This window comes from Leucoraja erinacea, chromosome 7 (genome assembly GCF_028641065.1).
Source record: "Leucoraja erinacea ecotype New England chromosome 7, Leri_hhj_1, whole genome shotgun sequence".
NCBI classification, from domain to species: domain Eukaryota; kingdom Metazoa; phylum Chordata; class Chondrichthyes; order Rajiformes; family Rajidae; genus Leucoraja; species Leucoraja erinaceus.
The window spans coordinates 4,563,466-4,588,811 of NC_073383.1; the positions used below are offsets into that span (position 1 = coordinate 4,563,466).

Consider the following 25,346-nt stretch of genomic DNA (forward strand, 5'->3'; position numbering starts at 1 on the left):
AAAGGATTCTGTCAAACCAAATCGTGAGTGCAGCGTCGCCGCCTGCAGAGCGGATGGTGGTGATGATATGGCCGTGTTAGGTTTCTAGAGGCAACGATTACTCTACGCTGGTAATATTCCGCAAGCCACCTCACACTCTCCACCATTGGAAGCCGTGGGCAGCGCCACTGTGAGCGACCCATCAATTGGAGATCCATTGGGTGGGGTGGGGTGGAGAGAGGGGTGGGGTGTGATCGGCTTGGGAGAAAGGAACCGCGGGTTAAATAATAAAAGCCTTCTTAACAGAACGGGCGGGACACGGACCATGCACAATGAAGACGTGTTTGACCAGGGTTCACTAAACCGGCATCTGGCCTCGCACCTTTTTCAAAAGCCCAATGTTGAGCCTTGAACCTGAGAGTAGTTGGCGTGTCCAGGCTTTAGCTCTGGCTTTTATTACTGGGAAGCCAGAGCGAAGAGATTGAGCGTGCAGAGCATAGAGGTGGCACGGCGGTAGAGTACAGCAAAATGCAGCGCCAGAGACCCGGGTTCGATCCCGACTACGGGTGCTGTCTGTACGGAGTTTGTAAATTCTTCCCGTGATCTGCGTGGGTATTCTCCGAGATCTTCGGTTTCCTCCCACACTCCAAAGACGTACAGGCTTGTAGGTTAATTGGCTTGATTAATTGGCTTGATAAACATGTAAAATTGCCCCAGAGTACTGCCCTGCCGACTACAAAATTCAGAAGGTTCAGAAGGACACAGTGATACAGCGTGGAAGCAAGCCCTTCGGCCCAACTTGCCCACACCAGCTAACATGTCCCAGTTACTCTAGTCCCATCTGCCTGCATTTGGCCCATATCACTCCAAACCTGTCCTGTCTAGGTAACTGTCTTAACAGTTTCTTAAACATTGGGATAGTCCCTGCCTCAACTAGTCCAGCTTGTTCCATACACCTACCACCCTTTGTGTGAAAAAGCTACCCCTCAGATTTCTATTATATCTTTTCCCCTTCACCTTGAACCGCTGACCCGCCATTCAAGCAATCCTGGTTAATGATCTTCAGATTGTGGGAGTTGACACTAATGATGAAGTGGTGTGGGTGAAGGAGTTCTGGAAGACTAAGCGGGAACCTTTATAGTGAAACAAGTGGGCGACTGAGAATTCTCTTTGAAATCCGGTATACATTGAGGACGTGACTCTTGGCTAAGTCACGGATACCGATGTCCCGCTTTTTTGATGCAATGACTTAAATTGATGGAGTTTACACGGCGGGGATTAAATGGCTAGTGGATGAGAGCGTTGTGGGAGAAAGACCAACAATGTTAACTCGTCATCCCCGTGAAGTAGGGAAACAGATCTGGGCTGAAAGTTGGTGCCGGATGGGTGGTATTGAATGAGAAGGTTCGTAAATTCTAGGAGCATAATTCTACTCCGCCATTCAACCATGGCTGATCTACCTTCCCCTCTCAACCCAAATCTCCTGCCTTCTCCCCGTATCCCCTGACGCTTTACAAATCAAGAAACGGTATTGTTATCATATACCTGAGTGCCTGCTAAACGGGAAGAGCCGGGATCGGGTAAAAGCCAAGATCATAAAATAATTACAGATCTTCTTCAGGAGGGGACACTGAAGAGAAAGCACTGTTACCACCCGGGTTGGCCGTACATTGATGTTGGAGCCTCAATTGTTCCTTGTTCTGGCAGTAGTTATCTCTCTTCTCCTCCTCCACCACTTCTAACTCCACCCACAAGTTGGGATAGAAGTGACCTGAACTATTCCCATTCTGAACGGGAGCGCCCAGAGAGTGGAGATCTCCGCTCTAAGATCTTTGGGAGCGCCTGTGGGAGGCGGAAGAGGGACCACTTACAAAATCAATATCAGAAAACGCTGGGTGGGGGGGGGGGGGGGGGGGGGGGGTTAGGACCGGAAGCACCTGTGAAAACAGAAATACATTACCTTGCCACAAACATCACCTGACTGTGGCATTTCCGACATTTATTTCCATAAATTTGCAGACTTCTGCGTTATTTCGCTTTTGGGGAATGCAAGAAAAGGACATTAATTTATGCAAAGCATGTGCCCTTTTAATAGGTAATGCTAGTTTACCGATTGTCCTAGTGTCCCTTCAAATATCAAATACCAGGTCCTTTCAGGGTTACCGACGCCCGCCTCTGGACGTATCAATGTGCTCCCGTAAATATTATTGATTTTTTAAACGAGAATCAATCTTGTGGGGAAAAAAAAACGATTAACACGTGTCCTTCGCATAGTAATATAACTCCACGGTCTCTTAAGAGCAGAGGCTGCCACTTCCATCACGTGAAACCACCGAAGAGAATTGCTTTGGAAATTGACAAGTAATCATTTCTATTTTACCTGGGGAATATTACATCCAATGATACTTTTACCACATGGGACACCCCGATTCTGTACCGTTATAACTAGGCAGGAGAAATCATTAAATCAATGTTAGACACAAAATGCTGGAGTAACTCAGCGGGACAACCCGAAACGTCACCCATTCCTTCTCTTCAGGCATTTTGTGTCTATCTTCGGAGTAAACCGGCATCTGCAGTTCCTTCCTACATATTAAACATATACATATTAAAGCAATGTCCATGTTAATTGACCCTCATCAACACTATTGACTAGTTTACCGTTGAGATATGGTTATTGCATTGAGTAATTGTGTATTTGCCAATTTAATGACTAATAACTTGTGAATGGCTGTAAAATAGAGAACTCATTTGTAACCTAAGGATGGCGTGTCGTATTCTGATCTGAGGGTGGCCCGTTAAATTGTCTGCAGGATGTAAGCCACCTGACTTAGTTCTCTCTGAGATCAGCTCTATTTAAAAATGTTGGTGGAACGTATCTATCCAAAAGCCTCTTCAATGCCTCCACCACCACCCCTGGCAGTGCATTCCAGGCACCCACCACCCTATATTAAAAAAAAACTTGCCACACACATCTCCTTTAAACTTTGCCTCTCTCATCATCAAATTATGCCCTTTAGTTTACTGTATGATAGGTGTACCAACATTGGTTTGCAGACAGGAAACAAAGGGTAGGAATTAATGGGTTCCTTTTGGAATGGCAGGCAGTGACTAGTGGGGTACCGCAAGGCTTGGGGCTGGGACCGCAGCTATTTATAATATATATTAATGATTTGGATGAAGGGGTTAAAAGTAAAATTAGCAAATTTGCAGATGACACAAAGCTGGGTGGCAGTGTGAACTGTGAGGTAGATGCTATGATGCAGGGTGACTTGGACAGGGGTGAGTGGGCAGATGCATGGCAGATGCAGTTTAATGTGGATAAATGTGAGGTTATCCACTTTGGTGGCAAAAACAAGAAGGCAGATTATTATCTAAATGGTGTCATGTTGGGAAAAGGGGAAGTACAACAGGATCTGGGGTTCTTGTTCATCAGTCACTGAAAGTAAGCTTTCAGGTACAGCAGGCAGTGAAGAAAGTTAATGGCATGTTGGGCTTCATAACAAGAGGAATTGAGTATTGGAGCAAAGAGGTCCTTTTGCAGTTGTACAGAGCTTTATTGAGACCACACCTGAAGTATGCAGTTTTGGTCTATAAACTTGAGGAAGGACATTCTTGCTATTAAGGGAGTACAGCGTAGGTTCACAAGGTTAATTCCCAGGATGGTGGGACTGTTATATGTTGATGGAGCGGCTGGGCTTGTATACTCTGGAATTTAGAAGGATGAGAGGTGATCTTATTGAAACATATAAGATTATTAAAGGTTTAGACACGCTAGAGCCAGGAAACATGTTCCCGATGTTGAGGGAGTCCAGAACCAGGGACCATAGTTTAAGAATAAGGGGTAAGTCAGGAGATGAAGAAAAACTTTTTCACACAGAAAGTTGTGAGTGTGGGGAATTCTCTGCATCAGAGGGCAGTGGAGGCCGGTTTTCTGGATACTTTCAAGAGAGTTAGATAGAGCTCTTAGTGATAGCGGATTTAATGGATGTGGAGAGAAGGCAGGAACAGGGTACTGATTTGGGGATGATCAGCCATGGTGCTGGCTCGAAGGGCCTAATGGTCTACTCCTGCACCTATTGTCTACTGTGTATTGTCCATTGTGTAGGAAGGAATGGCAGATGCTGGTTTAAATTGAAGTTAGGCACAAAAAGCTGGAGTAAGGAATGGGTGACGTTTCGGGTCGAGATACTTCTTCAGACTGGTTAGGGATAAGGGAAACGAGAGATATAGACAATGATGTGGAGAGATAAAGAACAATGCATAAAGATTTGCATTGGCCTGTTTCCTTTATCATCATTACTTACATTGTAACCAGTCTGAAGAAGGGTCTCGACCTGAAACATCACCCATTCCTTCTCTCCAGAGATGCTGCCTGTTCCGCTGAGTTACTGCAGCATTTTTGTGTCTACTGTACAATATTCCTAGTTGTAAATCACTGGTGTAAATGTTATGTCTCTCCTGTGTTAGTTACAGGCATTGAGGAGTAGATAGAGTGGAACCTGTTGCCGGAGTTGGGGAGAGAGTTTGTTATGCCACAGATAAACTGCCTGGAAAAAAAGTTCCAGATAATGCCATCAGGGTGAAATATCTGGCAAATATGAATTAAACATTTTGAGATATCATAAATTAATGATAGTCAGTGGCATCTGTGTCAATATGTTGGAATTTGCTGTTGTCCTGAATATTAACCCTAAGCAAGGCCAACCATTAGTTCCATATTTGTCCTTCAGTGCTCATGTGTGATATAGACGTACCATGTTTGGTGGAGAAGAAATACTGCCCATTGTGGGCAGAAAGGAAATGTATAACATGCGGTATGTGGTTTTTTTGTAAGTATATTCTGTGTAAGTGCATCCCAGTTTTATGCAAGGTTGATATTTGTGGTGATACGAGTTTAACGATGGGTTAAGATAAGTGGAAGACAGGATGTGAGTGTTTAACATTTGTTAGGGTGAATTAATCATCTGTAGTTTTCTTAATTTAGATACTGGCAGCATAGGTGGTGAGAACAGGTATTGAGGGGGGCTGTTCTTGGAAGCCAGAACTAACTGTTGAGCCTTTGCGAGAGGCCAAACCCCCCTTTCCCACTTAGGAAACCTGAACAGAAACCTCTGGAGACTTTGCGCCCCACCTAAGGTTTCCGTGTGGTTCCCGGAGGTTGCAGGTGGTTGCCGGAGGTTGCAGGTAGTGGAAGCAGGTAGGGAGACTGACAAAAAACCTCCGGGAACCGCACAGAAACCTTGGGTGGGGCACAAAGTCTCCAGAGGTTTCCGTTCAGGTTTCCAAAGTGGGACAGGGGCATTAACTCAATGAAACACCAGTGAAAGGTGGTGCCCACTTGATTAACCGAATGATTTACTTGCATCTACATGATCAGTTTTTTCAATGTGCTTGTTAACATGTAGGTAACAGTTTTGTTGCATATGGAGTTAATTATTGTCCTTAGCACAAGTTGGTAGAATTAGTTTATATAGTACTTTGGCTATAGGCTTGGTATTCTCGATTGAGCACTTATCCTGGTGACATAGCAGAAGTACTTTGAGTATTAATTGTAATTTAAAGAGTCTGAATGAAGCTCAGTAACTAATTCTATGCCTAGGCCCTTGCTTCTGTCACAGTTGAATGTTATGATGTGTTGATAAAGGGCTTTAGGGACACAAGCTCTGGAATGTTGTAATTCCTCTCCAGTCTTCCACCATTTCCTTTATGCCTACCCGACACTTATTTATTTCATTGATAGATACAAAGGAAAGTTAAAGTCTGCCGAATATTATTTCGTTACTGCAGCAGGTTGAGAACTTTTGTCTTGATTTTCTGTTGATATGTTTCAATGTTTTTTTGTACAAAAAAATCATATTTTCGATTATCAAAGATAATCGGGTGATTATTTGGTTTGGATTATTGAGGGGGGGGGGGGGGGGGGGGGGGGGGGGGGGGGGGGGGGGGGGGGGGGGGGGGGGGGGGGGGGGGTTCAAGCTGCATTTCACTCTCCAAGAGGAAGAAACTGTAAAAAACAAAGATATATCATAGCAATGCTACTGAGACAACTCAGCAAATTTCGTAAAAGGTTAAAGGTATCGTGTGGATAAATGTGAGGTTATCCATTTTGGTGGCAAAAACTGGAAAGCAGGCTATTATCTACATGGTGGCCGACTAGGAAAAGGGGAGATGCAACGAGACCTGGGTGTCATGGTACACCAGTCATTGAAAGTAGGCATGCAGGTGCAACAGGCAGTGAAGAAAGCGAATGGTATGTTAGCTTTCATAGCAAAAGGATTTGAGTATAGGAGCAGGGAGGTTCTACTGCAGTTGTACAGGGTCTTGGTGAGACCACACCTGGAGTATTGCATACAGTTTTGGTCTCCAAATCTGAGGAAGGACATTATTGCCATAGAGGGAGTGCAGAGAAGGTTCACCAGACTGATTCCTGGGATGTCAGGACTGTCTTATGAAGAAAGACCGGATAGACTCGGTTTATACTCTCTAGAATTTAGGAGATTGAGAGGGGATCTTATAGAAACTTACAAAATTCTTAAGGGGTTGGACAGGCTACATGCAGGAAGATTGCTCCCGATGTTGGGGAAGTCCAGGACAAGGGGTCACAGCTTAAGGATAAGGGAGAAATCCTTTAAAACCGAGATGAGAAGAACTTTTTTCACACAGAGAGTGGTGGAACTCTCTGCCACAGAGGGTAGTCGAGGCCAGTTCATTGGCTATATTTAAGAGGGAGTTAGATGTGGCCCTTGTGACTAAGGGTAATTGGCTATATTTAAGAGGGAGTTAGATGTGGCCCTTGTGACTAAGGGTAATGACAGAGGGTATGGCGAGAAGGCAGGTACGGGAAACTGAGTTGGATGATCAGCCATGATCATATTGAATGGCGGTGCAGGCTCGAAGGGCCGAATGGCCTACTCCTGCACCTAATTTCTATGTTTCTATGTAAATTGAATCACAGAAGTTAATGTTTCTGGTTTAGTGCAGTGGAATTCTATTCTCAGCCATATCAAGATTGGCTTCACATTCACAATTAGCAGGATGTAATTGTTTCTGAAGTTGTTGGCGGCGTAGCCTGTAGTTAATTGCTCTGAGTTTAAGCACATGCCCTTTGGACCGTTGAGGGTCATTTCCTGCAACTTCTTTGAAGTCTGCCATTAAAAGGGACGCCACAGCTGGAGAATACTGCCAGAATTCCAGTTCATAATTGACAAAAGGTGGGAATCTTGGTTGGGATTATAACAAATAATCTAAATTTAACTGCGATATCCCGCTCACCCCCTCCACGACACACTGGTCAACTTGAGGAGCACCTTCAGCAACAGACTGGTCCCACCAAGATGCAGTACAGTGCCCGGGTGGGATTAGAAAGGGAATACGCCCTGTCTGTGGGCACCCTGAGGGAGTTCAGGGACCGCTGGGCTCCGCAGGGTGTTGAATGTATCCTCAATAAGGATTGTATCATAATTGTATAATAGTTTAGTATGGATATATGTTTGTATTGTATTTATGGTGGTGGGTTCTGGCTTGTTTTATTGTAGTGTAAATATTATTTTTTAATAATTGAATAAATTTTTTGAAAAAAAAAAAAAAAAAAAAGATGCAGTACAGAACGCCACAGGAGATCCTTCTTCCCTATGGCTATCAAACTGTACAACTCCTCCCCCTTCTGTCGTGGGGCAGATTGACCCCCCTCCCCCAACCCCACCCCCACCCCCCATCCCCAAATCCTTGCACAACCCCAATCCTTTTTACTCCTCACTCTAATGTCATGTTTCACGTATCTTGTGTTCTATGATGAAGATAGACACAAAATGCTGGAGTAACTCAGCGGGGGCAGGTAGCACCTCTGGAGAGATGGAATGGGTGACGTTTCGGGTCGAGACCCTTCTTCAGACCTGAGACTTCAGTCTTAACCCGAAACGTCACCCATTCCTTCTCTCCAGAGATGCTGCCTGTCCCGCTGAGTTACTCCAGCATTTTGTGTCTACCTTCGATTTCAACCAGCATCTGCAGTTCCTTCCGACGCATAGTGTTTTATGAATGTTGGCAGATCAATTTCCCTCCTGGGATGGATAAAGTTCTATCGTATCGTATTGTATTGACAGGGAGGAAGCGAGCAAGGGCATGGCCCCTTTCACTTGAACTCCCCCTGAAATTAGCTAAAAGATATATAGAATGTGGCTATTGAATCCTGTGCTCCATCCAGCCCAGATAAGATAGGCATGGGGTGTTCTTGCAAAGCCACCAATTATAAAATTCTTTACATCTCCCTGAACAGTAGCCATTGCCAGTGGACTATATATTTTTCATTTGCATACAGTGACTTGTTAAAGTCATAATCATAGTCGTACAGCACCGAAACAGGCCCTTCAGCCCAGCTTGCCCATGCCAACCAAGGTGCCCCATCTACACGTCGCATCTGCCTGCGTTTCCCCTTATCCCTCTAAACCTTACCCGTCCAAATGACTTTTAAATGTTGTTATAGCTTCTGCTTCAACTACCTCCTCTGGCAAATCATTCCATATACTCATCACCCTGTGTGTGACAATGTTGCCCCTGAGAATCCATATTCAATATTTCCCCTCTATAAGAACATCTGTCATGTCCCTTAGCTCCAAGGAATAGAGTCCCAGCCTGCCTAACCTCTCCCTATCGCTCCGGCCCTCAAGTCCTTTCAAGAGAGAGTTATGGGGCTGTCCCACTGTAAGAGCTAATTCAAGAGTTCTCCCGAGTTTCCCCTGATTCGAATTCGGAGAATTACGGTAATGGCCGCTCGTCGGTACTCGGGGCTCTCATGGAAATTTTTCAACATGTTGAAAATTCTTCCCGAGACTTCAAGAGCTTACCGTGTTACCCGAGTACCTGCCATTAGTGTTACGAGCCACTAAGAGACGTCCCGAGCTCCGACGTGCCCGCAACGTACATTCTACGGGCTTAGCACGAGTTTAATTTGTTTTTAAACTTGGGAGCGTTCTTGAATTAGCTCGTACAGTGGAACAGGCACATCAGATAGGGCTCTTAAAGATAGCGGAGACCAGGGATATGGTGATAAGGCAGGAACTGGATACTGAATGTGGATGATCAGCCATGATCACAGTGAATGGCGGTGCTGGCTTGAAGGGTCGAATGTCCTACTCCTGCACCTATTGTCTATTGTGTAATGTCTATAACATCCTTGTAAATCTTCTCAGCACTCATTGCAGCTTAACAACATCTTCACTATAGCAGGGTGACCAAAACTGAACACAATACCGTGACTGTGACCTCACCAGGTCCTTGTATAGCTGTAACATACCGTCCCAACTTTTATATGTAAGAAGGAACTGCAGATGCTGGTTTAAACCAAAGATAGACACAAAAAGCTGGGGTAACTCAGCGGGACAGGCAGCATCTCTGGAGAGAAGGAATGAGTTGCTCCGCCTCCGTGATTATCTCTTGTTTCCCTTTTCCCTAACCAGTCTGAAGAAGGGCCTCGACCCGGAAACGTCACCCATTCCTTCTCTCCAGAGATGCTGCCTATCCCGCTGAGTTACTCCAGCTTTTTGTGTCTATCACCACTTTCATGTTGTTCTTGCGTCTTGTTTTTTGAAACCAAACACAAGAGTAGGAGGCATGATTAAGTGAGAAGTCAAAGACTGCATGATTATCATCCAAAGAACAAAATTACACTGATTATGAGAAGGTTGCAGATAGTAATTATATTTATTTCACAAAACAGAATATTACACTATTTTGGTGCTTTGAGCACAATCTAATGATTATTCTGATTGGATCATAGTAATGAATTAATCATCCATGTTAATCTTAGGGACAGGGTCTACCAGCAATTGGAGGGGCATGGACTGATTAGGGATAGTCAGCAGGCTTTGCGCATGGGAAATTATGTCCCACGAGTAGAGTTTTGTGAAGAGGTCAACAAAAGGATTGATGAGGGCAGGACAGGGATGTGTCTATATAGGCCCTTTGGCCCACCGAGTCCACAGCGACCAGCGATCCCCGCACACTAACACTATCCAACACGGACTGGGGACAGTTTATACTTATACCAAGCCAATGGAAGGCACGGTGGCGCTGCGCTAGAGTTGCTGCCTTACAGTGCATGCAGCGCCAGAAACCCGGGTTCGATGGGTGCTGTCTGTACGGAGTTTGTACGTTCTCCCCCCACTTCCGCAGAGACTCCCTGGTTCACTCATCCCTTCCCACCCAAACCACCCCCTTTCCCAGGTACCTTCCCCTGCAACCGCAGGAGATGCAACACCTGTCCCAATACCTCCTCCCTTGACTTCATCCAGGGACCCCTACATTTATTTCAGGTAATTGAGGCAGTGCAGTGTTGGTTCACAAGATTGATCCATGGGATGGCGAGGCTGTTATCTGAGGAAAGATTGAAAAGACTAGGCTTGTATTCACTGGAGCTTTTGATGGGTGAGAGAAACATATAAAATTATAAAACGACTGGACAAGCTAGATGCAGGAAAAATGTTCGCAATGTTGGGCGAGTCCAGAACCAGGGGCCACAGTCTTAGAATAAAGGGGAGGCCATTTAAGACTGAGGTGAGAAAAAACCTTTTCAACACGAGAGTTGTGAATTTGTGGAACTCCCTGCCACAGAGGGCAGTAGAGGCCAAATCACTGGATGGATTTAAGAGAGAGTTAGATAGAGCTCTAGGGGGCTAGTGGGATCAAGGGATATGGGGAGAAGGCAGGCACGGGTTATTGATTGAGGACGATCACCACAATGAATGGCGGTGCTGGCTTGAAGGGCCAAATGGCCTCCTCCTGCACCTATTATCTATGTTTCTATGTTTCTATGTAAGGCAGAGGTTCATGTGCACCTCCTCCATCCACATCTATTATATTGGATGCCCCCACTGTGGACACCTATATATCAGCGAGACCAAGTGCAGACTTGCCAATCATTTTGCTGAACACTTACAATCAGTCTGCCTTGGTCTACAAGATCTCCTGTTTGCCAAACATTTTAACTCCCCTTCCCATTCCTACACTGACTTTTCTGTCCTGGGCCTCATCCATTGGAGGAACAGCACGTCATATTTCGCATGGGCAGCTTACACCCCAGTGGTATGAACATTGATTTCACTAATTTCAAGTACTGAATTCCTCTCCCCTCTCTCCCCCTCCCCATCCCAGCCGTCCCACCAATTTCACCATTCGCATCCGTATATTTCTCTCGTTAGCATATTTTCCCCATCCAACAATGGGCTATCATGAACTCCACCCTTCCTGAGATCATCTGTTGCAGGCCCTGTTTTTGTTCTAGCCCTTTCTCACTCCCCCCATCCCATCCCTCCACCCCCACCTTTATCTTTCAGTCTGAGGAAGGGTTCCGACCCGAAATGTCACCTATTCCTTCTCTCCAGAGATGCTGTCTGACCCGCTGAGTTACTCCACTATTTTGTGTCAATCTTAGGTATAAACCGGCATCTGCACTTCTTTCTTACACGCTAGTTATCTGTGACATCCATCAATTATGATTTGCGTTTATATAATCAACATCCTATCTCAATCATTTAGTTGCTCTGCTCAGAAACTTCCTCTTCTGCCAACATGTCCATGCCGACCAAGATGTCCTGCCAGTCCCGTTTGCACGCATTTGGCCCACATTCCTCCCGACCTTCCCTATCCATGTACCTGTCCAAATGTCTAATAAACATTGTATTTGTACCATTTCCACTGGCAGCTTGCTTCATATACCCACAACTCTGTGAGTCTCCTCCGCCCCTTTCAATCCTATCCCTTCGCACCTTAAACCTATGACCGCTGAATCTAGAACCCCCCTCCATTCTCTACCCCACCCTGTGTCCCTCCACCTTATCTATACCCCTCATCATTCTACTTTGCCTCCTTCGTTCCAGGGTAAACAGCCCCAGTTCTCCAGTTTCTTCTCATCGCTCAAGCCCTCCAGCCCCCGTAACATCCCTGCAAATATTCTCTGTGGCTCTCTCTAGCTTAACCACACACAGAATATCCTATTGGAAACGTTCTTCCTTGCCCATTGCCTGACCCATGTGAAAGTCCATTGGAATTAAAACCATGTTCTCTAAAAGGTGTGCTATCTTGCCCACCAGATTACTGACCAGAAATTGAAGAGGAAATCTACTCTGTGTTCAAGAAGGAACTGCAGATGCTGGAAAATCGAAGGCACACAAAATTGCTGGAGAAACTCAGCGGGTGCAGCAGCATCTATGGAGCGAAGGAAATAGGCAACGTTTCGGCCCGAAACGTTGCCTATTTCCTTCGCTCCATAGATGCTGCTGCACCCGCTGAGTTTCTCCAGCAATTTTGTGTACCTAGGAAATCTACTCTCTTGTTTTCTGTGGCCAATTTCCTATTCATGCTATTGCATTTCCTTAAATAATTGACCATACGTTTATCAATAAACCACCCACGCTTCCTGCTAATGATAAAAACATCCTTTGTTTTGGCATGCTATTTCCTCAGACCTTTTAATGAATTTTTCAGACACAACATGCCTTTTGCAATTTTGTACTGGGATTCTTGTCAGTTATTTTGTCATCCGTTCTTTATGAACCTAAGGTTCTTACAGATAGAAAAGATAATATGATTTGACCACATCCTACCACAGCCAGAGAGCAGTCCTGAACTACTACCTACCTCATTGGTGACCCTCAGACTATTCTTGATCAGACTTTGCTGGCTTTACCTTGCACTAAACATTATTCCCTTATCATGTATCTATACACTGTAAATGGCTCGATTGTAATCGTGTATTGTCTTTCTGCAGACTGGTTAGCACGCAACAAAAGCTTTTCACTGTATCTCGGTAGCCGTGACAATAAACTAAACCACTACTATGAAGCTGAAGATATTATAAATTAATGAGAAAGGGTAAAGGGTGTAGCATTTGCTATTTGTTTATTATTTTCACTATATTGTGTACCAAGATACAGTGAAAGACTGCGTTGTGTGCTCTCTGAGCAGATCATACCATACAAGGGTGCAATCAAACCGTGCGTGACTACAACAGGTAATGCAAAAGAGTAAAGAAACAGAGTGATGAAAACAGTGTTACTGCAACAGAGAAAATGCAATCAAAAAAATGTGCAAAAGCCACATCGAGGTAGGTTGGAGGATCAGGAACACATCTTCAGCAAATGAGAGCTCTGTTGAAAAATGTGATATCAGCTTGGAGGAAGCTGTTTTTTAAATCATGACTGAATCTATATGTTTCATTTTGCATATAAATTTTATGAAACATACTTCATACAATATGTGCTTTGTTTCTATATGCTTAACCGCACTTAGTCCAAACAATGCCTCAGAGATTTGTATTCTATTAGAGTCATAGATTCAAAGTGATACAGCGTGGAAGCAGGCCCTTCGGCCCAACTTTGCTCACATATCCCTCCAAACCTGTCCTACACAATAAACCTGTATAACTATTGTTTAAACATTGTGATTGGCCTTACCTCAACTACCTTTGTGTGAAAGGGTGCGACTCAGATTCCTATGAAATCTTTTCCTCTTCATCTTAAACCTATATCCTATGGTCCCCGATTCCCCTACTCTGGGCAAGAGACTGTGCATCTACCCGATCTATTCCTCTCATGATTTTATCCATCTCTATAAGATCTCATCCTCCAGCGCTCCAAGGAATAGAGTCCCAGCCTACTCAACTATAGCTCAGACCCTCTAGTCCTGGCAACATCCTCGTGAATCTTCTCTGAACCCTTTCCAGCTTGACAACATCTTTCCTATAACATGGTGCCCAGAACTGAACACAATACTCTAAATGCAGTCTCACCAACGTCTTATACACCTGCCACATGACCTCCCAGTTTCTATACTCAATACTCTGACTGATGAAGGCCAATGTGTCAGAAGCCTTTTTGACCACCCTATCTACCTGCGACTCCACCTTCAAGGAACTATGTACCTACGCGCCTAGATCCCTCTACTCTATAACACTCCCCAGAACTCTACCATTCATTGTGCAGGTCCTGCCCTTGTTAGACTTCCCAAAATGTAAACGTTACATTTCTCTGCAATATAAAAGCTATTCAGAGATTTTATTTTCTTCAGTCTGCAACCTGCCTGATTTTGGATGATCAGCCATGACCGTGCTGGCTGGAAGGGCCGAATGGCCTACTCCCAAACATATTTTCTATAGTTTCTATCTGTGTCTTGAAGATGTAGTCATAGCAGGATGGGTTAGCAACCTTCATATTAATTGGGCTTGCCAACCTTGGTTATGGAACTGCATGGACGATTTAATACAACAACTTCCAGCATCTAATACCCCAGGCTCTATGAAACAACTAGATTAATTCCTGCTGACTATGATTTAATCTTAATTCTAAGACCAACAGGTCCATTCTTCTGATTTATCATCCTCCCGCCCAACGGCAAATCAGACTCTCCAGGGCACCAGGGCACCACCTTGCCTGAGGTCATTTGATCCTAGTCTTTGACTTCGTCCAAAGTTTCACTCCTTCCCCCCCACCCCCACACTGATTTTCAGCCTGAAGAAGGTCCCGACTGAAACGTCACCTATCCTTTTTCGCCAGAGATGCTGCCTGACCCGTTGAGTTACTCCAGCAATCTGTGAAACGTCACCTATCCATGTTCTCCAGAGATGCTGCCTGACCCGCTGAGTTACTCCAGCACTCTGTGTCTCCATCAACCAGTTGGACAGTTCTATAACTAGAATTCAATGAAAAGAAACTGCATAATTTTATTTCTTTTCCTGGGTTTTGCACGATAATGCCCTGGATATTGATCTTTAGTCCTATAAGATCACAGGCAATCCTGGTTGGGAAGTTTAAACCATGGGCACTTAACCAGGCTGGAGAGGCACAACACAGATTACTGCTTGACTACCCAGCAAAACTAAATGGTGGATACAAAATGCTGGAGTAACTCAGCATTTCGAGACAGGCAGGATCCATGGAGAGAAGGAATGGGGGACGTTTCGGGTCAATAGACAATAGTCACAATAGACAATAGGTGCAGGAGTAGACCATTCGGCCCATCGAGCCAGCACCGCCACTCAATGTGATCATGGCTGATCATCCACAATCAGTACTCCGTTCCTGCCCTCTCCCCATAGCGATTGACTCCGCTATGTTTAAGACCCTTCCCTGTTCCATATTGTTTGATTTCTCCATAATGTTGTGCATTTTGTCCACTGAGACTCATAACAGTTCTTGGATCGCATGATTGTACTTTTGTTTCTTAATAGAATTGTCCCTTTGTGCATTCATAGATCTGGTATATTTATCTGGTTTGAATGAATTTTTAATTTTGGCTGACTTGCGTTCATTTCCATTTCAGGTCACAAGCCCAGCATTTGTTACCAAAATGACCAAACTGCGTGCCGTGCCATTACTGGCACTCTTCAGCCTAATTTGTTTCATAAGAGCGCAACAGGGTAAGAATTAAAAAGATCCTGCAGGGTCTTTTGAGACTGGTTCACTCTCTTAACATTGATGTGTGTTGACTTGAAACAAAATATTCAGCCAAAATATAACTAATATTTTATTTACAGAGACTTTGAGGTAAGTGTTACTTTTGAAAACTATCAGTGATAGGCACCATTACTGCAAGCAAACAGCATAATTATATTGAAGTGCAAACTAAGGTTATGCTTTACTGATATTTGATGACAATGCTTTTATCTTCAATATTGATATGATTTAATGTGATAAGTTGGTGGTTCAGGAATTGAATACAATTGAAGGATGCCTTTGGATAAATGGTTCTCCTCTCCCTTACTGATTAAAGTCTCATCACTCCAGGGTAGAATCAAGCAGATGACTTTTACCATTCCTATTGGGATGAGCGGTCAGAAGAGTCAATGCTGGATCAGACTCCAGGCGGACATTGCAAAATGACTGCTCAGTGTGGATCAGGCAGCAGAGTTCCCATCTCCACTATCAGCATGTCTTGTTACCGATCACGCCTGGCACTGGAGAATATGGGGTTTGAGCTGGTTAGCTAAATGAGCTCAATATTCATCCCCATTGATAGCGCTGAACACCATGTAGTCATATCAGCACTTTGTGCACCCCTTGCAAAATTCATTCAATTGAAGTCGACGAACTGCACTTTAGATGCAGAACACAAAATTCTGATCCTAGTGTGTGACATCTTTAGTGCTAAAGATAAAGGCTGACATTTTAGACAGGCATTTCCAAAAGGCCTTATTTTTAAACAATAAAGTTGTATTTATGTCATCTGTCGTTGCATCTCAAGGATTTGAAGGCATGAGATGTTAAAGTTTTAAAAGGTTACGCAACCTTTACAGGCGACTGCTGTCAACCGTGATAGGTCGCCGAAATTTTCAACATGTTGAAAATTCAGCTGCGACCAGAAAGACGCTACGACCCTTTCGAGACCTCTCACGAACGTACAACATGGTAAATGGTAGGGAATTGAAGAATGCAGGTGAACAGAGGGATCTGGGAATAACTGTGCACAGTTCCCTGAAAGTGGAATCTCATGTAGATAGGGTGGTAAAGAAAACTTTTGGTGTGCTGGCCTTTATAAATCAGAGCATTGAGTATAGAAGTTGGGATGTAATGTTAAAATTGTACAAGGCATTGATGAGGCCAATTTTGGAGTATGGTGTACAATTTTGGTCGCCTAATTATAGGAAGGATGTCAACAAAATACAGAGAGTACAGAGGAGATTTACTAGAATGTTGCCTGGGTTTCAGCAACTAAGTTACAGAGAAAGGTTGAACAAGTTAGGGCTTTATTCTTTGGAGCGCAGAAGGTTAAGGGGGGACTTGATAGAGGTCTTTAAAATGATGAGAGGGATAGACAGAGTTGACGTGGATAAGCTTTTCCCACTGAGAGTAGGGAAGGTTCAAACAAGACATGACTTGAGAATTAAGGGACAGATGTTTAGGGGTAACATGAGGGGGAACTTCTTTACTCAGAGAGTGGTGGCTGTGTGGAATGAGCTTCCAGTGAAGGTGGTGGAGGCAGGTTCGTTTTTATTATTTAAAAATAAATTGGATAGTTATATGGACGGGAAAGGTATGGAGGGTTATGGTCTGAACGCAGGTGTATGGGACTAGGGGAGAATACGTGTTCGGCACGGACTAGAAGGGCCGAGATGGCCTGTTTCCGTGCTGTAATTGTTACATGGTTATATGGTCATGATGAGAGGTCTCCTATGGTCGTGAGAGGTCTCCAAAGGTCGCCTGTAAAGGTCGCGTAAGTGGGACAGGCCCTTAAAGGAATCTTCCACACAAGCTTAATCCATGCAATGATCTAAACCCTCCTCCCCTGCCTCCTCCCTTAATTGGGAGGTGTGGAAGGGAAGGAGGATGAGGGATCAAGGACCTAGGAACTAGAAACGAGGACAAACAAAGAGGGCAGTTCACCCTCACAAAAGAAATTACCTAACGTACAAATAGTAATATAACTCTGTAATAGTGCAGAAAATCATTTTCACTGTTTGGAAAAGAAAATGCCAAAAACGTTTTAGTGCTAAACAGCTTTTCTTTCTTAAAGATGACAGGACAATTGCTGCTGACATAGTCTTTCTAGTGGATGTCTCTTGGAGCATTGGCCAGGAAAATTTCCAATATGTACGGGAGTTTCTGTTCAGGGTTATAAAGGCTTTTGCTATTGGAGAAAACAGATTTCGTTTTGGCCTGGTGCAGTACACGGAAACGCCCCGATCAGAGTTCCATTTAAACACATATTTTGCGAAACAGGACATCCTATTTCACATATGGAACATGTCTTATAAGGGGGGTGGCACAAAAACTGGACTAGCTCTAGATTATCTGATCAAGGAGCAGCTCACTAAAGCCAACGGGAGTAGAGCTGAACAAGGAGTGCCACAGATAATAATAGTCTTAACAGACGGACAGTCTCAGGATGACGTGATCCCCGCGTCTGCGTCCCTTAAGTCAGCCAATGTCATAATGTTTGCTATTGGAGTTCAGCGAGCTGTTGAATGGGAACTAATGGAGATTGCGAGTGCACCTTATGAGAGGTCTGTTTACCGCCTCCATGACTTTGCCGCACTCGAGGGCATTGTAAACGACTTAGTGACGAGTGTGCACATGGCAGCAGCGCAACTATTATCTGATGGGATAATAAAAGATACCACAGGTAAAGAGCTAGCTGGAAACACTGCTCCTTTGCTTACTCTGCTCAAGTTAATGTGTTTTAAAATGGGGAGGTGGGGAAAAACACACGTCCACCCTCCCTGATGGCTCAGTTGTTAAGGACAAGATTCGTTAAGAAGCTGAGCCATACAGACCAGGATGGTCCTAGATTCGACCCGCAGGTCTGTGCTGAGTTAGCTGATCTCGGCCAGGGAGGCATTAAGGGTGCAGCAATTGGCCTCAGCACCCTAGGCAAGGGAGGGCTGGTAAAATCAGCGAAGGGATCCCGCTCCTGATTGCTAACTCCTGACTCCTGGCGGAAATTGCCCAAGAGCGTGTGGATGGCGAGTCCTTACTTGAATCGGTGGCCTGCCAACATCTGATGCCTGGACCTGGGCACGAAGACTACTACTTGGGCATGGCACTGGAGAATGACCGTCACTCTCGGAGGAGTCAACGCCTTCAGGAAGGGATGGGAGAGTGATTGGAGGGGGACAAAAATATTCTCATTTCTATCGTGAGGTGAATTTGGCTCTCAAATTACTAAGCAAAGAGCAGGCGTACTCTAGAATTAATGTTCTACTAACATCACTGGCCCTCGTCACTGTATGTGGTTTGAATTAAACACCCATTATGCATTTCTAGCCGAGGCATGCCACAATTTAATAACCTATCACAACTAAAATTCACTGCCAATGTCAGAAATATATTTTTGAGAAATATATTTGGATTCTCATCTAGAGTCTTAGTGAAGGTTTCTGGCAGAAGTTATATAGAATGGATTAGTAGAGTTTTGGCTGTGAGATTTGCAACAAAAGTGGACTTAAAATTAAGCTTGTGCAATGGCTTCGAGCCACTTAAATCTCAGCTAACGATTTCAAACTTTATATTGGAAGGAGCTTGAATGTGACAAATGTTTGAAATAATCTCCCAGATATGATTTGAAAGATTTTGTTTTGAAAATAGCATTGCTTTAAGTAAAGACAGACACAAAAGACTTGAGTAAGTTCATGTTCATAAGTGATAGGAGCAGAATTAGGCCATTTGGCCTATCAAGTTGGCTGCCATTCAATCATGGCTGATCTATCTCTCCCCCTCAACTACATTCTCCTGCTTTCTCCCATAACCCCTGACACCCATACTGATCAAGAATCTATCCATCTCTGCCTTAAAAATATCTATTGACCTGGCCTCCACAGCTTTCTGTAGCAGTGAATTCCACAGATTCATCTGACTGCAAAAAAATTCCTCCTCATCTCTTTCCATAAGGAACATCCTTTAATCCTGAGGCTATGACCTCTGGTCCCAGACTCTCCCACTAGTGGAAGCATCCTCTCCACATCCACTCTATCCAAGCCTTTCACTATTCGCTAAGTTTCAATGAGGTCCCTCCCAACATTCTTCTAAACTACAGCGAGTACAGGCCCAGTGCCATCAAACGCTCATCATATGTTAGTTAACCCACTCATTCATGATATCATTGTCATAACTCAGCGGGTCAGGCAGCATCTCTGGAGCAAAAGAATAGGTGACATTTCAGGTCGAGACCCTTCTTTAGACACAAAACATCATCTATTCCTTCTCTCCAGAGATGCTGCCTGACCCGCTGAGTTCCTCCAGCCTTTTGTGTCTGTCTTTGGTTTAAATCAGCAGCTGCAATTTCTCCTACACATTACTTTAAGTAAAATTGGATTGCATAAAGGTAAATTTAAGGAACAAGAGCAATGAGGTTCAATGAATTGGGTTCTAAATTCCTCCATTTTGTTGTATTTTTAATTTTGTGATTTGATTTGCCAATAATGAAGAGTTTTATCTTTAGATATCAAGTAAGTGGGAAACCTAAATTGAGACCAGATAGGGATAGGGACAGTGGTACAACAGATATAACCCACACCTCACTGCGCCAGAGACTTGGGGTTCATTCCTGACATTGGATGTTGTCTGTGTGAAGTTTGCATGTTGTCCACATGACCGCGTGGGTTTTCTCCAGGTGCTCCAGTTTCCTCCCAAATTGATATCTGGGCTTCCTTCCATTTTTTGGTCCTGCCTTAAATATATTCATGTTTTTTAACCAAATAAAATAGGTTTTATTTCAGGCAGGCCATAGGCAGTGGCTAGAGACATCATATGTTCTAACTGCAACAGAAGTGCACATGTTTATTCTTATGTGTGTGCTCATGCTTATTAAAAGCTCCATTTGGTGACACACATTCTTAAGGTGTCAGAATAAACCTATTGGCCAAATTGGTGATGCTATGATTTTGGGATGCACATTTAATGTTGCTTTTGAAATGGCTTCGGGGACTTAGATCCTGCTGTCACATAGACAGCACCAATTGCTTCCTTCATTCTCTGACAAATGAAGGAAGTGATAGCAAGGCACTCTTCCAGTCTCGTTGATGAAGGGTTGATGGAATGTTATCTCCTGGGATATGGTGAGAAGCTGGGGTTGAGAGCATGCAGGGGAACCTAAATGATCACAATTAATTTAACAGGGATTTATTGAAAACACACAACAGAGGGCGAGGAATGAAATTTAGTCCTTAAATAATAACAGCAATAACATAATTTCAGAAACCGTGTTATGAAAAATATGGTAAAATACAAAGAAGTTTGGAGCTAGTTTGATAATCAATAAATCTTTTTGTCTTCTCAGTGCTTGTCCTATCTGTTCATTTGTGTTGCTATTAACATCCAAGAGCTTTGCTTCCACCACCATTAAGCTGTGCACACTATGTACTTTTACACGACTGCTTGTGTAGTAAGAAAGGCTGTGTCACCATGCACATTGTAATCACAAATAAACGGTTTTAGCTTATTCTGCATTCTTTGACTTAAGACAAAATTGAAAATATGGTGATGTGAAATAGACCAGAGTGTTGGCACGCTTATGTTCAGTGAAAGAAGATGGGTGTTGGACCAAGACCTGGGTGGGGTTTTATTGTGTTTTGGATCACAGCCCTGTTCAAGCAGAGGTGTCATGTCATTTCTCAGTGGCATAGAGAGGGAAAATTTAGGGAAAAGATCAAGCTTCATTCAACCATGGCAGCATAGAGTCACAGAGTGATACAGCATGGAAACAGGCCCTTCTGCCCAACTTGCCCACACCAGCCAACATGTCCCAGCCACACAAGTCCCATCTGCCCGCTTTTGGTCCATATCTCTCCAAACCAGTCCTACCTGTCTAACTGTTCCTTAAATGTTGGGATAGTCGGTAACAATTCATTGCAGCTGTAATTTAAAACAAAGTAAATTAAATGTGTATTGTAAGAGCCATCACTTTGAATTTTCAAAGTCAGAGATTAGATTCCCAATGAACGGTAATCTTTTGCTTCCATGTGAAATATCTATTGCAGGCAGGCCATCCAGTTCAATAGATAGTTTTCACTGCTGTTGTTTAATAATCAGGCATGAATTTCTGATTTATATATCAGTTCAACCCCTGACTAGTTTAAATATTAAATATTTTAAATAATTGTACCTGCTGCCTCAGACACTGGATGGCACAGTAGGTTTTCATTGCATCTTTCACCTTGCAATCTGCTTTTAGCCCAGGGATTTATGGTGAATTGAATGTTGATTGCTGCATTCTGATGAAGAGTCTTCGACCTGAAACATTCATTGTTTCACTCTCCACAGATATTGCCTGACCTGAGTTTTTCCAGCATTTTGAGTTTCCGGGCCAATTACTGCCCCTAGTGGTGGACCAAAATCTCCAGTGCCACAACTGTTAACATTCACACTGCCTTAGTAAGGGCTGCCCGAATGACATCATCGTGGATAGTGTTAGTGTGTACACAGCACGGTGGCGCAGCGGTAGAGTTGCTGCCTCACAGCGCATTCAGCGCCAGAAACCCAGGTTCGATCCCGACTGCGGGTACATCTGTATGGAGTTTGTACGTTCTCCCCGTGACCTGCGTGGGTTTTCTCCGAGAACTTTGGTTTCCTCCCACACTCCAAAGACGTACAAGTTTGTATGTTATTTGGCTTTCTATAGATGTAAAAATTGTCCCAAGTGCAGGATAGTGTTGATGTGCGGGGATTGCTGGTCGGTGCGGACTCGATGGGCTGAAGGGCCAGTTTCCACAAAAAACTAAACTAAACTAAATTGCCCTAGATCTATTCTATCCTGTCACTGAACCAAGTTAAGGTTGAACAAGTTAGGGCTTTATTCTTTGGAGCGCAGAAGGTTAAGGGGGGACTTGATAGAGGTTTTTAAAATGATGAGAGGGATAGACAGAGTTGATGTGGAAAAGCTTTTCCCACTGAGAGTAGGGAAGATTCAAACAAGGGGACATGACTTGAGAATTAAGGGACTGAAGTTTAGGGGTAAAATGAGGGGGAACTTCTTTACTCAGAGAGTGGTGGCTGTGTGGAAAGAGCTTCCAGTGAAGGTGGTGGAGGCAGGTTCATTTTTATCATTTAAAAATAAATTGGATAGTTATATGGACGGGAAAGGAATGGAAGGTTATGGTCTGAGCGCAGATATATGGGACTAGGGGAGAATATGTGTTTGGCACGGACTAGAAGGGTCGAGATGGCCTGTTTCCGTGCTGTAATTGTTATATGGTTATTATTATATAAGTCCAGGAGAGAGCCAACAGCTAGTGGAGGAGAAATGCTACCCATTCCTCTACAAATATTATACTTCAAATGGACAAGCTAGAACAAATTTAGCATTAACATTTTTCAACCAATTAATTGGACAAAAGATATTGGCGGAATTGTGAAGAGGATAGTTACTATAAATACGGGGAATTCAATTGTGTTTTCACATTTCATGATTAAAGTAGCGCACAATCTTGTTACCATTAATTAAGAAACCCCAGGCAAATTTTCTGATACCATTAAAATGTATTAGTACCCTCTGTTTTGCTACTAATTTTCTGGATTAGAAGCAGAGGTGCTGCCTTAAGGGGCTGTCCCACTTGGATGACCTAATCCACAAGTTTAGAAGACCCTAGACGAGTTGAAAAAAAATGTCACGGTCGTGTTGACTCGCCGAAAATAAAAGATCTCCTACGACCTCCTACGACGATGTCCACGACCTCCTACGACTATGTCCATGACCTCCTCCGACCCCCCCTCGACCTCAGTCTTCCACACCTAAGACCAACTACGACTAGCTACGAGTGGAAATGATCACATGATAAAATGATGTCATGTATGCATTTTCTTTGCTCGGGCCCATAACCGACCTTCGACTATCTACGACTACCATCACGACCTACTACGACCTACCAACCAGTAAAAAGTATCAATTTTTCCCGTGCCGACATTGTTTTAACTCGTGGACATTTGGTATCCGGCTCGGAAAAATGCCGCGACCTACTTGAGGCCACAAGTACGCGGAGACCACTCACGAGCATGAGAGTGAGTGACCTACGACCTCGTGGCGACCATGCTGTGAGTATGAGTCAAGGGCAAACTCGGCAGTGGTCGCCAATTAGGCCGTGAAAGTGGGACGGGGGCTTTACAGCGCTAGAGACCACAATTTACTCTTTCCTCTCCCAGCCGGTGTCCATTGTTGGTAGTGGTGTTAGCAGCAAGTTCAGCCCAAACCCAGTGTGGCATTTGGTCATAGAACAGTATGACCCACACAACGTCCCTTTGTGGAGGTACTTGAGCTGCTTTTCTGGAAAGTAAAGGGAAATGCAGAATGAACATAGTAATTTGGGGCTTTTGGTTTCACACAAACGTAATGGGTTCACAAACTAGAAGAGGTGGCATTTTTACACCGCCCATTAAATTGGCAGGGTCAAATTCAGATTTAAACAGATGACTGATCCGAGTGCGAGATTTCCCTGCCAATTATTCCAAGGTGTCAACATGCCAACAGAACTTCATTCAGAAAAGCAAGAGACTTAATACACCTGAGATATACTTCCATGCTTCTTAAACATTGCGATAGTACCTGCCTCAACTACCTCCTCTGGCAGCTTATTCCATACCCATGCTGTTTTATGCAAAAACGTTTCCGCACAGGTTCCTATTAAATCTTCCTCCCTCACCTTAAAGCTATATCCTCTGGTCCTCGATTCCCCTACTCTGGGAAAGAGCCTCTGTGGGTCTACCCAATCTATTCCTTTCATGATTTTGTGCACCTCTATAAGATCACCCCTCATTCTCCTGTGCTCCAAGGAATAGAGTTTTAGTCTGCTCAACCTCTCCCTGTAGCGCAGACCCTCAAATCCTGGCAACATCCTCGTAAATCTTCTCTGCACCCTTTCGAGCTTGACAAAATAACTTCCAACAACATGGTGCCCAAAACTCAACACAATAGTCGAAATGTGGCCTCACCAACGCCTTAGATAACTGCAACATGACCTCCAAGTTCCCAAATTCTATACTCAATACCCCAAGTGATGAAGGCCAATATGCCTGAAGAAAGAGGACCTGGAGTGGAAGGTTTCATCTTAAGAACGGACGCAACAGAGGCAGGGAAACCAGGAAAGAAGAGTGAATCTTACAAGAGACAAGATAGGAGGAAGTGTAGTCTCGGTGGATGAGAGCGCCAGTGTGTGGTGGTAAAAATGTCTTTGGACAGTTTCCTGAGATGGAGACTGAGAGAGGTGTGAGGGGTGAGTTGGTCCAAGTGAATTTGAGGGGAGGATGGAAGTTAGTGCTGGAAGTTGATGAAATTGACGAGTTTTACCCAGGTACAGGAAGCAGAATTGGAGAGTGGTGCCAGAGCAGTTCAGGAACAAAAAAGCTCCACAGAGCCAACAGAAGATGGCGCAGCTGGTACCCAAACAAGTCACAATTTTCATTCGTAGAGAGTGCCATGAGATGAAAGAAAGGTTGTTAAAACACAAGCAGAAGTTTCAACAGATGGAGGAAAGTGTTAGTAGAGGGGAACTGGTTGGATCAATGATCTAGGAAGAACTGACGACCCCTTCAGCCTTCCTGCTGATGAATGGATGTAGAACACGACAACATGGACATATTTCACTTGGGCAGCTTACAACCCAGTAGAATGAATATTGAAGGTAGACAAAAATGCTGGAGAAACTCAGCGGGTGAGGTAGCATCTATGGAGCGAAGGAAATAAGCAACGTATCGGGTCGAAACCCTTCTTATTGATTTATCTAACTTCGTACCCTTTGCTTTCCCTCTCTCTCCATCCCTCTGTTCCTTTAGGAAGGAGATGAGAAGGAATTTCTTTAGTCAGAGGGTAGTGCATCTGTGGAATCTGTGGAGGCCAAGTGAATGGATATTTTTTGAAGCAGAGATTGTAAGATTCTTGATTAGTGCGGG

General features: G+C 44.0%; 1 protein-coding gene across 4 annotated transcripts in view; it reads left to right on the top strand.

Moving 5' to 3' along the window:
* LOC129698580 (collagen alpha-3(VI) chain-like) overlaps nucleotides 1-25,346 on the top strand; it is a 163,360-nt gene that overhangs the window by 2,439 nt on the left and 135,575 nt on the right. For 2 of the 4 annotated variants that reach the window (XM_055637672.1, XM_055637671.1), the window contains exons 2-3: nucleotides 15,295-15,391; nucleotides 17,485-18,093. In XM_055637672.1, coding sequence (XP_055493647.1) covers nucleotides 15,322-15,391; nucleotides 17,485-18,093 — 679 coding nt within the window. In that variant the 5' untranslated portion in view covers nucleotides 15,295-15,321. The remainder of the gene's footprint in view (nucleotides 1-15,294; nucleotides 15,392-17,484; nucleotides 18,094-25,346) is intronic. The other 2 variants (XM_055637673.1, XM_055637674.1) reach the window with 1 other exon arrangement.